At 44.9% G+C, this 16675-nt stretch overlaps 4 protein-coding genes across 5 annotated transcripts; 1 reads left to right on the top strand and 3 right to left on the bottom strand.

The window, feature by feature from the left end:
- Positions 1 to 6: 6 nt before the first annotated feature.
- Positions 7 to 5124, bottom strand: rab30 (RAB30, member RAS oncogene family). The gene is made up of 4 exons (XM_086125762.1): positions 4947 to 5124; positions 3960 to 4058; positions 3186 to 3453; positions 7 to 1943 (listed from the first exon to the last, which is right to left on the bottom strand). The coding sequence occupies exons 2-4, from the start codon at positions 4050 to 4052 to the stop codon at positions 1693 to 1695; spliced, it is 612 nt and encodes a 203-aa protein (XP_085981888.1). The 5' UTR covers positions 4053 to 4058; positions 4947 to 5124; the 3' UTR covers positions 7 to 1692.
- Positions 5125 to 5894: 770 nt separating this feature from the next.
- Positions 5895 to 6807, top strand: ndufc2 (NADH:ubiquinone oxidoreductase subunit C2). Its single transcript, XM_086125504.1, has 3 exons — positions 5895 to 6125; positions 6323 to 6466; positions 6688 to 6807. Exons 1-3 carry the CDS (start codon positions 5987 to 5989, stop codon positions 6735 to 6737), a joined length of 333 nt encoding a protein of 110 aa, XP_085981630.1. The 5' UTR covers positions 5895 to 5986; the 3' UTR covers positions 6738 to 6807.
- Positions 6808 to 7417: 610 nt separating this feature from the next.
- Positions 7418 to 10226, bottom strand: guca1c (guanylate cyclase activator 1C). Its single transcript, XM_086124930.1, has 4 exons — positions 9778 to 10226; positions 9555 to 9704; positions 8811 to 8898; positions 7418 to 8520 (listed from the first exon to the last, which is right to left on the bottom strand). The coding sequence occupies exons 1-4, from the start codon at positions 9970 to 9972 to the stop codon at positions 8387 to 8389; spliced, it is 567 nt and encodes a 188-aa protein (XP_085981056.1). The 5' UTR covers positions 9973 to 10226; the 3' UTR covers positions 7418 to 8386.
- Positions 10227 to 10677: 451 nt separating this feature from the next.
- On the bottom strand, positions 10678 to 16591 carry c15h3orf52 (chromosome 15 C3orf52 homolog). 2 transcript variants are annotated; one of them, XM_086124928.1, is made up of 8 exons: positions 16270 to 16591; positions 15264 to 15335; positions 14919 to 14987; positions 14501 to 14633; positions 14132 to 14292; positions 12794 to 12864; positions 12430 to 12639; positions 10678 to 11622 (listed from the first exon to the last, which is right to left on the bottom strand). In XM_086124928.1, exons 1-7 carry the CDS (start codon positions 16330 to 16332, stop codon positions 12444 to 12446), a joined length of 765 nt encoding a protein of 254 aa, XP_085981054.1. In that variant the 5' UTR covers positions 16333 to 16591; the 3' UTR covers positions 10678 to 11622; positions 12430 to 12443. The 2 variants fall into 2 exon arrangements, with proteins under 2 accessions (XP_085981054.1, XP_085981053.1); XM_086124927.1 differs by having other exon boundaries at positions 10678 to 12639.
- Positions 16592 to 16675: the final 84 nt, after the last annotated feature.

Genomic DNA, 16675 nt, shown 5'->3' with positions numbered 1-16675 from the left:
ACACCATTTAGTTGGATTATTTAATATTATACAGAGTACTTTAGAGTATATTTTATACACAGAAACCCCCGCGTCGTATTTTCCTACTGCGTTAACCAAATCTCAATGGGTTAACAAGAAGTAATGGCAAATAAGAATCAAAACGTTATAAATAATATTAAAAATGAAATGATAAAGTATAAAAAGCAAAGTGCTAAGTTTGTACAACAACAAAAATGGAACAGTAACCAAAAATGAAGTGTGCAGTTATACGGCCGATGTGTGCAGTACAGTACGTTACATTTGTGATAAATACATGAGCACTACACCGCAGTTCTGGAGAAAAACATAGTGGGAAGCGCATGAAACACAACGGTACACAAACTATACGACCAGGAGGCCGTGTCACCGAAACTAAACGCCTCGCTTGGCGTCAAATATTAGTCCATTAAAATGTTCCAGAGAATGAGTACCAAAAAAAAAAAAAAAAAAAAAAAAAAAAACGCAATAAAATGCTGATTCACACTGGCAGTTACCAAACAGTAGCAGCAAGTAGGAGGCAAAATATTTCACAGTTTGTCGTGGCGCAAGGGCGTCTGGAAAGCCATTTCGTGTATTTTCTTTGCTCACCAGTAACAAAGTTCAGGGCAATTGGTAAAACGACTGTCATACGAGTAACATTTTTTCCCCCACTGCTGTAGGACATCTTTGCATTTAGTAGGGCAACATACAGGGCAGAAAATAATTTTCCTAGTAAGACTTCGATCTACTAGTGCGGCCTAGTCGTTCGACTCGTGTGCCATCCTTGTTCTCCATTTATAGGTTCATGCACTCGTTACGCTATTTGGCCTCACTCGTAGGAACACGTTTGCATAATAGTAAAACAACAGTCGTGGAAAGCAGTAGCGGAGAAGAAAAAAGTATGTTACTAGTTCAACCAGCCATTCTAGTAGTACGCTGAATTGTCTAATCAGTGAGGCCAAGGAGCGCACTAGTACCCTTTTAGTCGATACCTTGATATCCATCTTAAACTCCATGTACTAATATACTCTTACACCTCACTAGTAAAACATTCCAGTGCACTAGTAGCACATGTCGGGCAATAGTAGCGAAAAAACGAAACTTGTAAGACTCAGTTATTGGACTACTGCGCATAGTCGTCCTACCAGTACGCTGAATTATCTTGCTCGTGAGGAAAGAGCATACTAGTACAAGGATACCACGGACATCTCTCGTCAGGTGCGACGACTGTCGTAGGAAAACGCCATGTTACTAATAAGGCCAAAAAAAAAAAAAAAATGCACATTAGATAATGTCAAGCACTTCACTAGTAGTAGTAGTAGCGGCAGCACACAGATGTCAACGAGCGCACAGGTTTGCCTCACTAGTAACATTGAGCTGTACTGCTCGTGTGCAGAGATGTCCGACAGTAGCGGCAACAATAGTAGTGTTCCGAGCGGTCTTTCCTGTGAGGGCAAAGGAAATACTAGTACGTGGCGGGGAAGGATATGCACTCAAACGCCGTAACGGCTCTCCATGTGCGCAAGACAATTGTGCAACGGATTAGGAAAGAAAGCACATTCTGCAACGTAAAACGGCAACGGAACGCCACCTGGCCGAGCGTTCCGAACACTGCTGGTGAATACCGACACTTGCGGCGTGATCGTTTGCCACGAGGACGGGAGAGGAAGCGGCGCATCCGCTTCCGCCGCGCTAGTTGAGGCTGCAGCAGCTCAGGTAGCTGATGGTCTTGCCCTCGCCGGGCGCGGGGGCCGCCTCGTTGTCGTCCAGCTTGTTGTGCTTGGCCTCGCGGATGAGCTGGGAGGCCAGGTCCAGGAAGAGCTTCTCCACGTTGTCCGACTCCTTGGCGGAGGTCTCCAGGTACAGCATGCGCTGCGCCTCCGCAAAGTCCTCGGCACGCTGCCGAGCCACCTCGCGCTTCTCCGACAGGTCGATCTTGTTACCTGGCCGACACGAAAATAAATCTGTCAATTCATAGTATTTTCCCCCCACGCATTATAAGATCAAACTAAGATAATGATATTAAAAAAATAATAATAATCAGCTCGGGCGGCCCGGTAGTCCAGTGGTTAGCACGTCGGCTTCACAGTGCAGAGGTACCGGGTTCGATTCCAGCTCCGGCCTCCCTGTGTGGAGTTTGCATGTTCTCCCCGGGCCTGCGTGGGTTTTCTCCGGGTGCTCCGGTTTCCTCCCACATTCCAAAAACATGCATGTCAGGCTGATTGGGCGCTCTAAATTGTCCCTAGGTGTGAGTGTGGGCGTGGATGGTTGTTCGTCTCTGTGTGCCCTGCGATTGGCTGGCAACTGATTCAGGGTGTCCCCCGCCTACTGCCCGGAGATGGCTGGGATAGGCTCCAGCACCCCCCGCGACCCTAGTGAGGATCAAGCGGTTCGGAAAATGGATGGATGGATGGATAATCAGCTCATTTTTTCCCTCTGTTTGACATTCAAATACATACTAAAGGAGAAAGTAGTGTAAAATGATCAAATGTTCCGTAATTCATGTTTTTATTGTGTTTAGGGATCTAAAAAGATGTTATTGTATCCATTACACAGATGTTTGAATTAATCGGGCGATGAATGGGTTATCGGACTTCTATTCTGTCAAATATCAGAATGAGCATCGGCCCAAAAATTTTTTTTTAATTAATTACAAAAAAAAAAACTAATAATAAAATAAATTAAAAAACATATGATACATAACATTTAGACTAAGGATGGGCGAGCGCAGATACCAGTGATCGGTATCGGTGCCGATTGCAGCCTTATTTTACAGTATCGGTACTCGTGGAGGCGACCGATACCAGACACCGACCGATATGTAAGGGAAAAACCAGATCTGACATTGGCGGTCGGTGGCGCTAGCTATACCGCGGCAGTTTGACACAACGGCGACTCGGTCTTTGTTCACCCTTTTTGCCAGTGCGAAAAATGAAATTTGATATATCAAAAGCACTAGAAATATAAGTACTCCGTATCAGTGTGGACTCAATGAGTGACGGTTCGAACTGGTATAGGTCTGAAAAAAGTGGTATCGAGCACCCCGAATTGATACCATACATACACACGCGCCGTTCGAGTGTGAATTGACTCAACTTGTCCGACTCCCAACGTGTTGTCTTTTGTCATCAGACGATAGACTTGAGAATCCGAGACGTACCTCCTCCGAACTAAAGGCCACTCACCGACTAAGACGGTGACCACCTGGTTGTTGGCGTACTGCTCGATCTCCCGCAGCCACTCGGGAAGGCACCGGAAGGAGTCCTCGCAGGTGATGTCGTAGGTGAGAATGAGGGCGTTGGCACTGCGGTAGTAACTCTGAGTGATGGAGCGGAACCTCTCCTGGCCCGCAGTGTCCCATATCTGCAGCTTGACCTTCTGCCCCTTAATCTCCACCGTCTTAATCATGAAATCCACCCCGATTGTTGCGCCCTGTCCAGGCGGGAAAAGGCCCTGAATGAAGCGGCGAAAAAGTTCAGGTGGGCGAGTGAATCACTGTCCAAGCACAGTTCAGTTGTATTTCGCTTTTCACATCAACACATTATTTGCATTCATACCTGATAAATTTTGATTGCGCCAATGTGGGACATTGAAGTTGGAATGGTTTAAAATCGGTCAAGAAATGACAAAGGACATCAGCATTTATTTGGAAGTTTGGTCATGGAAAATGTGGGAAAACTCAAAAATGTAAGAATTTGCCAAACGTGAATGTGAGACCAAATGGTTCGAATCGGTCGAGAAATGTGTCAAATCTGGCAAAAAACGGGAATTTTATCAAATGTGGAAACGTAGTCTTTTTTGAGAATATGTTGCAGCTGAAATGGTTCGAATTGTTGGAAAAGTGTGGAAGGAAAAGTGCGACAAAAAATGGGCATAATAAAAATAAGGTTCACATCCATACACACAGAATGTATTAAATGCTTTATGTGTATGACTGATATTTTTTTTTTCACACCAACCTGAGTGAAGCGGCGTACGAGGCATGTCTTCCCGACTCCGGCGTTCCCGATCAGAACGATTTTGAACAGGTAGTCATAATCCTCCATACTCATGCTCAACTTAAGAGACAAACAAAATGGAATTATCAACTGTCTATTTATGTCAGTTAAAGATCATTTTATTAGTAATAATACTCACAAGCACGTATTGTTTATTCTCAGCAAAGAAAGACTCATTAATTTTGACCCACCCCATGTATGAATATCCATGTTTGTATTATACTGACCATGTCTAATATTTAAAAAAATGCTTTCAGGCCACTTTGTACAATCCTTGCATGGTGAAGTGAGGGGATGAGGCAATGCAATTTTGTGTTTGCCGCCGTCTTGCGGCATTTATGTGCAACGACAACCCTTTTGAGGCAGGCATCAATCACCTGCAGATTTTGGCAGCAGGGCTCAATTGCTGTCCCACTGTGGTTTCTTGGCACCAAGTTTCCACAAGGTGGGGCCAAATTCATACTTGGATTGCTTTGGCCTGAGCCCAAAATACGACGAATAAACTTCGTCGCGAAACCACAGATCAATACTGGTGTGTCGAGGTACGACCTTGGTCACTGAACAACTTAAACTCGTAAGACAAGGTACTAGTGTATTATATCGACAAGGAAACAAGTGTTGTACAGTGTATTATGCAGCAGGTGAAACTAACGTTACACAAAACATGTTGAGGAAAGATGCGAATAAAATGAACACGAACAGCATTTTTTCCCCCGCTTCATTGTTAACCGGCCCTCCGAGTCACTATTTCTCCGTTCGCCCATCCAAACGGATACATGTGTGAAATTTGGACAGTTATCATCTCTAATGAGGTTTGGGCGAGGACAGCTAACGAGCAGCTAGCCTACGAGTGAAGCCATTTTGGCTCGATACAGGCCATTTTGGGTCTTTTCCTTTGTGGAGAGACTGCCCGATGGAGGAGGAAAACAACACACGACTGACATTTACCTCAAAAGAACGAACAGGGGATGTCCCCGCTTTTGACGGCTACTGGCGATGCATAGGTCACCTCATCAAGCGGCCACACACGGAACAGTACAGCACGGCTGGCTGCGGAGTAAGTAGTCCCAATTCCTGTGTGTGTGCGCGTCCTCCTTCTGATGGACGAGAAGGGGGGAGGAGGAGGACGACTGCACTTCAATGACGTCTTCGCCTAACGGAACGCTGCACTGCAAACTCATCAATTTAATAAAAGTGACAGAAAATAAACTTTTTTTCAAATCGTGTGCTTCATAAAGAAAACCTATGCGTATTGCCATATCACATATTAAAAAATTCAAGAATTCTCATTTGATAAAATTCCCACTTTTGCCACAATATTAAAAATGAGAATAAAACTTTTGACTCTTCAAATCCCCTGCTTCTTGAAAAAGAATCACAAGGAATAAAAAATCAATGATTTGATTAAAAAGATAAATTATTAACATATTTATTTACAGCTATTTTTTAAATCTCCCTCCTAAAAATTTAAACATATGTTAATTATCTTGTGCTTCTTAAATCTACAAAAGATACGTTGCTCATATCAAGACATACTGATCATTACATTGACATTAATATGACATTACTAATCTTACCTAGTGTTTTTTCAATAATAATAAATAACTCAAAGATCTTAATAAGAAGAAACAATAAATATAATTATTAAAAGTAAGCTCTTAAAACTCATTTGACCCTTCTAAATAAAAAGATAAAAACAATTCAATAATATTCCATGCAGTAAAAAAAAATATTCTGCATCTTTCAATAATATACGGCATTTTTACGATGAATACAAAAGTAAATTATTTTCAATTAAAACATACCATTTTAAAACATTCTCATTCACAATCATTAATTCATCAGCTTTGTTTGCCGCCGGACTTTCCTCCTGCTGTACGTGACGTCACTCCTTGACTTCCTCCAGAAGACGGAAGTTTATTGGACGCCGTTTGCTCATCGCTGAGGTCAAGACAGCACCGGAGGACGTCTTTTGAATTTTGCGGGCCATGGGCTGGATTCCGGACGAGGGCAAGGGGCTCCCTCCGCCGGGCGTCGTCAACCGCAACTCGATTTGGCTGGGCGGCATGGGCTGGTGCGCCGCCATGCTCCACAACGCCATCAACCACCGGCCGCCGCTAAAGTCAGGTTAGCATGCTGAGCGTCTTAGCTTGCAGGCTGTTCCATTGATCTAAGTATGACTTGCTCTTAAGTTGTGTCATTCGATTTATTCACGTAAATGTTTGAAGCGGGTGATGTTTAGCTTTTCTCCCCCATCTGGTTTTCATGTGAAATATTCATATACATTGAAATAAAACAAAGTATGAATGTAAATGTCTTGTCAGGTGCTCACCGACAGGTCCTTCTGACGACGATCGGCTGGTTCCTCGGCTACCACCTGACTAAATATGAAAATTACGTGCACGCCAAACTGGACCGAGAGATGAACGAGTACATGAAACTGCACCCGGACGACTTTGCACCAAAGGGTGAGTTGACTTGATTTGCTGCGGACAAAGTTTCTATTGGCTCTCATTCGATGACAGTAAGTTTGGTTGCCATTTAATGGACGGTGTCATATGGGTGAACTTCTTGTCTTAACATTTCTGAATTAGAATTGAAATATAATTTTCTACAATGACAATTGTTAGTTCACCTCAGTGGTATGGATGTTTTCTTAAATGCATGTTTTGTTTGTGTTTCCCACCAGAAAAGAAGACCTTTGCCGAGATCGTGGAGCCTTTCATTCCTGTGCGCTGAGCTGTCATGTCACATCTTTCCTGTCCGATATTCTTCTGTACATAATTCAGTAAAATTAATGACAACATAATCCAGTCGTCTCTTTTTCAGTGTTTACTATTCAAAGAAAAAAGAAATTTGCCTTTTTCATTTTTTTTTTGTATACTTCTGTTTCTTATTTTTCCCGTTTACAGCCATTCTAATTTTGCTTTTTCGTGATTGCTTCAAAGGGCAACTTGTGTGAAAAGGTGGCGAGAACAAAGATGGTTCTCGGGACTGTCCTGGAACAAATGAAGTTAGTGTGCAACTCTATTTCAAGGTCAGAGCACCTGTTTAAAAAAACGTGCATGCGCCTGATGAGGTTCGACTGTGGCTGGAAATGACTGCTCTCACTTACCCGTTTCTGATTGGAGCTCATTTGGGCAGATTTGAAAATTTCCAGGGGGCGCCATTGAGTGATGTTCAGGATCTCGACAATACAAATTTATCAGGATACTTTTATCGGCAAAATGATTGTGGAGGCAAGAATTCCCAAGTAGGAGTTTGTTCCAGCCTATTTGGGGTTCAAGACAATATGGCTGACATCCTGTTGGATTGTGCTTCATGGGGTCCTTGAGACTCTCCCGAGCGTCCTCTTATGTCGAACAAAATTATTTTTCCCATCTGGACGAAGAGCATGAAAAAAACACTCGGCAAACATGCAGTGTGAAGAACGGTCTTATTAAGGCAACACTGTAAAGCAAGCAGAAGAAACAAACAGCACATAGACGATCACGGGATCACACACAGTCCGCGGCCACAACGTTGGGAAAACTTGCACCATCTAATACATTGCGGGACTGTAGCAGTCACCTACATCCTCACTCTAAACAACATAAACTTCACCAATTTTGATTAACTGACGTCAACTCTCTTGGCCATTTGGAGTCAGATGTCATTCAGAATCGTGTTCTTGCCCCGATCAACAACAATCATTCCTCTTGAATATCCAACGGCAGATAAACTTGATATCAGTCAATTCTTAAAGCAAATGTGTTTAGAACTACTCTGAAAACTTTTAAACTAGTTTTTTTAATTCCGACACCTTTCAAAATCAATGTTTCAGAGAAATGGAGCCTGTGTCCTGATTTGATTTTTTTAAAATGCCTTCAACTCATTCCTTCATCTCAGCCTGACCGCATTCAAAATCAATGAGATTCCCTTCAATCAAAAGCATGATGGCAATCAGCTTCCGCGCCCTGAAATTTTGAAGCTGAGTGGAAAACGGTGCCAGTGAACTGGATTTTTTTTTTTTAAACATTCAATATTTGACTAATTCGCCATCATGTGTCAGACACCCTGCAAAATCACTAAGAATCCCACCCATGCGAGTTTGAAGACGATCCGTCGTCAATTGTGATCGGTGGAAATAAAATAACCCATTTTGACCTTTTACCTAAGCTACATGGGCCTTGCTTCAAACGAGTCGGGTTCCTTCCTTCTGAGGCCTCTTGATTGACTACATTGTAGCAAAGCAGACCGGCAGCGTCCCCGGGTCACCATTTTCTCAGCTTCTCAAAGGAACCTCCAGAATTTACCAATCGAAAAGGCGTTGTCCCATGAGAAGCCGGGCCTCCCTCCACCGGGGGGCAGTGTACACTTTTCAATTGGGCGGCGTTCCGCCCGGCTCCTTATTTGGAGTCCTTGCGCTGTCCCATGATGATGATCTCCAGTACGTGGGTGAGGTCCATCATCTTGGTGAGCATCTCCATGATGTCGGCGTGCTCCCGAGCACCGCTGATGAACTCCTCCAGGGTCAGCTCGCCTGCGCGGACCAACACAAGATCAATACTTGACGTTCACTAGCAGCGTGAACGCTAACATCTCGGCATTAGTATGAAGCTTTGATGCGCATGAAAACGATTGTCTCTCAACATTCACCCGAATATTGTTGATTTTCCAAAAACGGCATCGGTACAAATGCTTTTCTCTCCGTCTTCACAAGATTCGTTGATGCTCCAGAGCAGCGTAAATGCTATCGTGACAGTCAATGATTCCCAATTCCCAATATTCTGACCGACTGTCTCTCAGCATTGGAGGTGTGTGTGATCTCACCTTCCCCGTTGACGTCGATCCTCTCATAGATGAGCGTGACGATCTCTTCGGGGGGAATTTCGTAGCTCCTGGTAATGTCTTGAATGGCCTGTTGGAAGGCGAGGATGCTCAGAAGCAAGCTTTGACATAGCGCAGGACAGCATCCGCATCGGCACAGTCTTACAGCTGTGCGCTAACACTTTTGGGACATTTTGACGGTTTTACGGCCGTGCAACGAGTGTTACCATGAATCAAACTCCAAATGCTACTTCGACAGCAAATTTACATCGGCAAGGTGCTAAGAGTCATGCTGCACGCGCAAAACCAAAAGGGATTTGAACTCTAAATTGTAGCACTTCGACAGCTTTCACTGTAAACGCACATCGACACGGTCCTATGGCCTTGCAGCAGGCGCCAACGGGAACTGCAGGCACAACAGTGGCAAGGTCCACCCCGAATTTGACTCCAAACGGCAACGCTTTTGTCGTCACCTCTTTAATACACATCGGAATGGTCTTGCGGCCGTCCAGCAAGCGCAAACCTAAATTCCAATTCCAAGTTGCGGCACTTTTAACGTCTTCCCTTGTCACGCACAGCAATAGCGTGAGATGCTAATTCAGTGCTGTTAAAAATTAAGTCCTGGATTAGACGGTGTGACAAGTTCCCATTCACTTAAGCCCGCTTCCACTAAGCCTCAATGCTTCTTGGAATATCGAAACGGCGGAGGAAAAAAAAAAAATCTATCAATAAATGAAGACGGCATACCTTGAAGATGGTCTCCATTTCATCTTTGTCGATTTTGCCGTTTCCGTCCTGGTCGAAAAGCTTAAAGTACCACTTGAGCTTCTGGTTGACTTCTCCCTTAAGGAGAAGACTGATGGCAGCGATGTACTCCACAAAGTCGATGTAGCCGTCCTGCAAAAGGCCTGACAATTTAGTTCGGGTTACCCCCCCCCCGACCCCACAATCTCCATGGTCTTCGTCTCACCCCGTCCATGTCAAAGGTGAAGAAGACCTGGTCCACGTAGCTGCTGGCCTCCTCCGTCATGCCGTTCATCTCCAGCATGGTCTTCAACTCGAAGAGCGTGATGAGGCCCGACGGCGACTCCCTCATGAACTTGGTGTACCAGTGGTGCATGTCCTCCTCCAGGATGTCGTCCAGGTTGGAGCCGTGGGCGCCCATGCCGGCAGGCAGGCAGGCAGGCTCCGAGGATTGCGGCGGTATAGACGAGCTGACAATCTGAAACACTCCCGTCTGCGCGAGGGTGAACTTAATCTACTTGATCTTGGCAGGAGCCAAAAGCAGACATAACCCTTTAATGGGATAACGGGAACACGACTTCTTAGAAGTTCGGGACCACGCCACGATAAAGGGGGTTGTGGGGTGGCGGTGGGTTCACGGTTTTTGGAAGCTGGCAAGTCCTAAGACGCTGACCTCTTCCCCAAAATGACATTCCTCGAATGTGCCTCCTTCTTTTTGGACTTAAGCCACTTGCGTGTTTGGCATTCAGCTTCCTTTATATTCTAAGCCAAACTCAAATCCCTACTAGAGGTGCTCGTTTGCTTCCTGTCTGCTGTTGAAGTGCTTTTGAGCAACACCATGCGCCCATAGGCACGACGAAAAAAACATTCCGTTTTCGTAATCGTGCAAAGGTATGTGCGCTCTTCTATTTTTCACATTTTTAGAAAATAGTTCGAGCGTTTTCATTGTTCTGCGTGAAAAATTGATGACATGAACGAAGAAAGTTCAGATGTTGCGTAGTTTCTTTCCTTTAGGAGATGACTGCTCACTCGCCGTAATACAAACACACATTGCACTCCACTCAAAGTTGTCATCGTCGTAACACCCCCGCCGCGCCCCCCCAAATAAATAGAACGCCAAACAAAGTCAGCATTTACAAGGCATTTAATGGAAGTGTCAAGGACAACCTCAATTGATCTGGAGAGCGATGAGGTAATTTGATTAATACACACAAAAATAGTGTCAGGATGTTTGTTCACAAAAATTTGGCACCAACAGGTTTAATCCGGTTAGCGACGCCGATAAACTTGTTGACGGGAAAAGAAAGCTGGTTTTGGCATGACGAGAGTCTCACATTGTCCACTGACGCCCGGATAGCAAAGGACAAAGCTGACTAAAAATCTTTTTTTTAATAGTAAAAAATAACCTGACAAAATGTGGACTTTACAGGTTACTCACTGGACAGGAACCAAAGCCTACATTTTATGAAGAAAAAAAAATCACACAAAAATGGGACATAAGTTTTTTTAATGTTTGAAAACTCCACAAAATGTGGACTTCTGTTACTCCTGTCCAACGAGTAGCATGTATATATCTCCATTTTCTGAGTTTTATATTTGTAGTATTCTTTAAAAAAAGAAGTTACAACTTGGGACACTGTCGGTCATTGGACAGGAAACATATTGCACATATATATTAATCTTACATTGTTTTTTTTAAAACAACATCTCAAAGCTTACTGACATGTTATTCTTCGGAGAGGAATAACATGCAAGTCCATTTTGTGAAGTTTGGTAAGCAACAGTAATTAAAAACAAAAGTTATTTAAAGTGTCAGGAAGTCGTGCAAAATGAACACGGGCGCCCTCTATTGTTCATCCGTAGAAAAACACGAACGTCAAACGTGCCCGACGTCCACTCCGCGGCTATTTCATTAGGTCCACGTAAACAAACTGGTCTGCTCTCAGAGTCTCTCGTAGTGACGTGGCTTCGGACGGAGAATTTGACACTTACTGTTCAATATGTTTCATGAGCAGCACAGGGGCTACCGCGGTTGGCACCTCGGCCTCACAGTCAAAAATGGGTTCAAATCCTAAAACCACAAAATGCCATCAGGTTGTCTGACGCTCAGTAATTGAAGTAAAATAAATACAAGATATTGATTTCATACATTTATAACTACAAATATACATTTTAAAGTCATTTTGATGCTCTTCTGGGTTTTTTTCTTAAATTTAGCATTTTTGTTTTTGCATTTCGTAATAAGGGGCGGCACGGTGGACAATGGTTAGCACGTACACCTCACAAGGAAGTGGTGCACGGGTTCGATTCCGGCTCAGGCCTTCCTATGTGAAGTTTGCATGTTCTCCCCGTCCGTGCCTGTGTGGGTTTTCTCTGGGCACTCCGGTTCCTTCCCACAATCCAAAAACATGCACGGCAGGTTGGTTGGGGATTAGAAAACGGAAATACGTATCTGTATGAATAAGCATCCATCTATTTACGAACATTTAAAGATCAATTTATTTGGATTTATTTTGCATTTTAAATTGGCCGCGCGATGGGAAGTGGTGAGGAGGCCAGCCTCGCAGTCAGGAGATCTGGGTTCCAATCCCACAAACTTGCACGTCAGGTGATTTGAAGACTCTAAATCACCCATGTGAGCGTCATGCACGTTCGCCCCATGATCGAGCGGCAACCGCTCGCGGGAGTACCTCACCCCCCGACCGCTGCCACGGATCATGTGACATTGGGCAGGCGTAGCTACTTGACATCGCTAACATGAATCATGACATGACATTCCCGCATTAATACTTGATCTTGTCAGATGATTTGTGTGACTGTGCGGGTTTTCCCCCGTACTTGTGACGTCATCGGAGAGCCGCGACGCAAAACGACCCACCTGCGGACGCCACCTCATGACAACTTGAGGGAAACGGGGTCGATGTACAAAGCCGAGAAGGGGGAGACGCCGCGGCCCTCCTGGTCGTAGAGGGACTGCCGGAGCACGTTGTACACCATCTCCCGGCTCAGCGTGAAGTTCCTCAGCTGCTCCTGGTGCTCCTCGGGCATGACGAACGTCAGCTGGTACTCGGCGATCACCGAGCCGGGCCTGGGGAAGGAGGAGAGCAGAAGCTCGAGCAAGTCAATAAGGAAGGGGAAACCCACCCCAGAGGGATGACTCGTATGGCGCCAAACTCCCGAGTACGATCACTGGTCAGCGGGGGTGAGGGTGTGCGTGTGTGGCGGTGAGACGCCATGCTTACCGGAGAGCGTAAATTTCCACTTTGGAGAAGTAGCGTCCAAGCGCGGGCGAGGATCTGTACACGTCTGACAGCTTTGGAGGAAAAGGAGGAGGGGAGGTCATCAGGTTGGGACACGCCAAGACTCAAAGGGTTCACCGGCGCATTCCGAGCATATTCGCACATTAGCGTGTTAGCGCTAAAGCTGAAAAGGCAAGTCTCAAGGACTCGGGTTGAGGAAAATGGCAAATTGCTTTTGAAGGATTCTCACACAACAAAGTTTGGATGTTGGAGCAGTAATTCAGCTGAAATAATACGATGGAGTTTCCAAGTCTTTAAGTGTGGGTGTTGACAAGTCATAAAGTTGGAGTTTCTTATTGAGTTTCTGGACAACTAACTCCTACTTTTGCTAACACGTTAACAAAAATCCTTCTGAACATTGAAGATTTTGATTAAATAACATCAATTACGGATGTCAACCACATCACTCGTTCTGCATATTATCATCTTAGAAACATCCACCGGCTCCGCTCTTCTCTCACTCCTCAGTCCACTGCTATACTTGTTCATACCCTCGTCACCTCGCGACTCGATTACTGTAATTCCCTCCTGCTCGGTCTCCCTCAAAAAACCCTCCATAAGCTTCAGCTGGTCCAAAATTCAGCCGCCCGCATTATCACACTCACACCATACATAAACCATATTACACCTGTCCTCCAACATCTCCACTGGCTCCCCATTTTACACGGCATTCAATATAAAATCCTGCTCCTCACATTCAAATCCATCCATAACCTAGCCCCTCCATACCTATCTGACCTCATCCATATTCCTACACCTGTCCGCTCTCTTCGTTCTTCCTCCTCTCTCCTCCTCTCTGTCCCCCCTGCTCGCCTCGTCACCATGGGAAACAGAGCCTTCAGTCGCTCTGCTCCCCAACTCTGGAACACACTCCCCGCTGACCTTCGTAATACGGACTCATTAACACATTTCAAATCCAGCCTCAAAACACATCTGTTTAGACAAGCCTACTCACTCGGACCATAAAGCCATTATTTTTATTTATTTATTTTTGTTGTTGTATTTTTTCTTATTTTATTTGATGCTGTTTTTAACATTGTGTTTGTGATTTTAACTGCTTGTTGTAAGGTGTCCTTGAGTTTCTAGAAAGGCGCCCACAAATAAAATGTATTATTATTATTATGTTCAGATGGCACCCAGTAGCTAAACTCCAAGATTCAAAATTTGAGCCGCATATTCTGTAGTGATGACATCAGCGCAATCCGATTGGTCACCCGTGCTGGAAATCAAGGAAATCCCACGAGGGCCAAAAAAACCCTTCAGTTTTGGAGGTGGCCTCACCTTGCCTTGCAGGTCGCCGGCGAGGGCTCTACTCTGATTGGACGAAAGGCTGAGCAGGTCCTTGGTGAAGGTGAGGCCCGGTAGACTGAAGCTGCCGTTGAAGAGGCGAGCAACACGGAACGACGACCGGTTGAACTTCTCATCGGTGTCCTCGTGAATTGCTGCGCGGGGTCGGGGGGGGAACGCGCCACACGGCCCACATCCAGTTATTGGTCAGGGTTCACTGTTTTATGGTTAGCATCACATTTTTGCTCTTTCCACCACTGGCAGCCTTCTGTAGCGGCAGCAGCACTGTTTTTTTTTTTTTCCCCCCCTTTCTATGTCTGGCGAGGATGTGAGAGATGAAGTTTGCCTTTTGGAGCGTGTTACCTGAGCACACACCCAGCGAGATGAGCACCACGGCGACGATGACGACGGCCAGCAAGACGAGCAGCATCCACAGGCGCACTTTGCCGCACACCGCCTCGCTCAGCTCCCGCTTCACCTTGTGCGCCGCACTCTCCTGACAAAAGCACCCGCACACTTTCATCAATCACACAGCACGTTTGAAACCCGCGTTTATACCAATTTCAAAACAACAACAACAAAACCATTGAAACTATTATGATTCTGCTCCCGTTTTTAATTCTGACTGGTCATGCTGCTGTTCACCACTAGAATCTATGACCAGGAAACACACTTGGGCAGGCCATGGTGACCCATCTAAACATTATAAATATCTGCAACTGATCAGAACAAACGGACACAGACAGACAGACATTTATATGGATGTGAATCGAAATCAGACCTTAGAACCTGCGAAAGCCTCAGCTGTCACACATCCTGAAGGCATTGTCTCACCGCTGTGACCGTTCCTCTGAAACAAAACAAACACACGTATATAAACACACACACACATACGTCCTTTAAAAGCACCGCCCCTTTCTTCGAAATGACCAAGTGATTTTTGGTCACCACGGTGAATCATGTTTTTCACAAACACAAGAAAAAAAATTCACATCTGCTGCACAGTTCATAGGGAATTTTTCAGCATGGGCGGGGGGGGGGGGGGGGGGGGGGGCGTGCTGTATCGGACTACTTCCTGTGCTGGCCCACTTCCTGTATGTGCGACAACTTCTTGTGTCCGGCCCACCTGAGCGCTGAGCAGCACGCTTCCCTCGTCGCGGCATCTGTAGGCGTGATTGGCACCATTGCCCGTTGTCAGCTGCCATCACGCGCGCGCACGCACACGCACACACACACACACATTGCAAAATTAGGAGAAATATTTTTCAAGGTTATAGTTGTAAATGAAGTCACATTGTAAAGGGAATAACGATACATATTTTTTTAATAAAACTGTTTATTTTTACAGATCAGTGATACTTTCACTTATTCCCGTAAAAGTATCACTTTAAACTGAATAGGAAACGACGTTTTAATTCAGAAAAATATACTTTTTTTCTCACAAGACACGTGGGACAGGAGAAGAGAGACAATCTCTTTTTCGTTAATGGATGCTACAGCTTCTTGTTGCTTTCAAGCTTAGCTTGTAGCAGACGTGTGCACATGTCAGCATGACGTCTTTGATCCACTGGCGAAAAGGACACTTTGATTCGCTCCTCTTTCATCTATAATTGCGTCAGACAACAAAGTGTATGCAGGAAAGTGGTTAAGATTGCACGCTTGTCTCTGTCTAATGTGATGTCTTGTATTATTTTGTCATTTTAGGTTAACTTTTCTTTCAATGGCGGTGCGGGCACCCGCAGCGGCTCCTCTTGTTGTATGTTGTCTTGAGAGGGAAGAAATTACAGCACATTTGACAATAAAGTTGTACTTGACTTGACTTAACTTGACAAGAGTACAACTTTTGTCTAGTCTTCATCTAGATTTCTTATATAAAATAAATCCTATACTTGAGGGAAAAAAAGTTTTTCCAATATTTGTTCTATATTCTTGATTTATTTTTACGGCAATGTTTTATCAAACAGGACATGTAGAAAAATCCAATAAATGATACTTTTAATTAGAAAGCTCAATTAGCAGCAGCATCTCTCTGGAAACACTCTGACGTCATACGCGTCCTATGAGATTGGAAGTGGGCTTAAGTGTTTACTTGGCTCATTTTGGGAGGGGGGAATAATGGAGCAATTACTCACCGACCGTCCCACGGCGTCACTGCCGTTCGTTTTGAAGGCTTGCATCTCAACGTCAGTGGTCATCTTGCCCAAAGATCGGAGGAGGAAAAATAAAACCAACACCAAAAGAAAAACGAGTTCGAACCCGGAAATGTACCGACTACGACAAACCTGCCTTTCGCGGGTAGGCGTAATATTCTAAGCCGAAAGATAAAACGAACGTACAAAACCTCTTGGTTTAGGTTCCGATTGAAAAGACGCCAAATTTCGAAGCCAGGCGAAAAAAAACACGAAGTACAACCACTGACCACCAACCTCAGCCGTGTGACAAACAGGTGTGAGCGGAGGGACCAGGTTTCGGTCAACGTGACGTCACGTATTTCAACACTTCAGCGCTCTGATTGGCCACCTTTCCGGAAGTGAAACA

The sequence above is a fragment of the Hippocampus guttulatus genome, chromosome 12, assembly GCF_054856545.1.
Source record: "Hippocampus guttulatus isolate MCC_2025c chromosome 12, RoL_Hgut_1.0, whole genome shotgun sequence".
Taxonomy (NCBI): Eukaryota; Metazoa; Chordata; class Actinopteri; order Syngnathiformes; family Syngnathidae; genus Hippocampus; species Hippocampus guttulatus.
The sequence above is the reverse complement of the archived record's forward strand: the minus strand, read 5'-3'. Positions and strand labels throughout refer to the sequence as shown.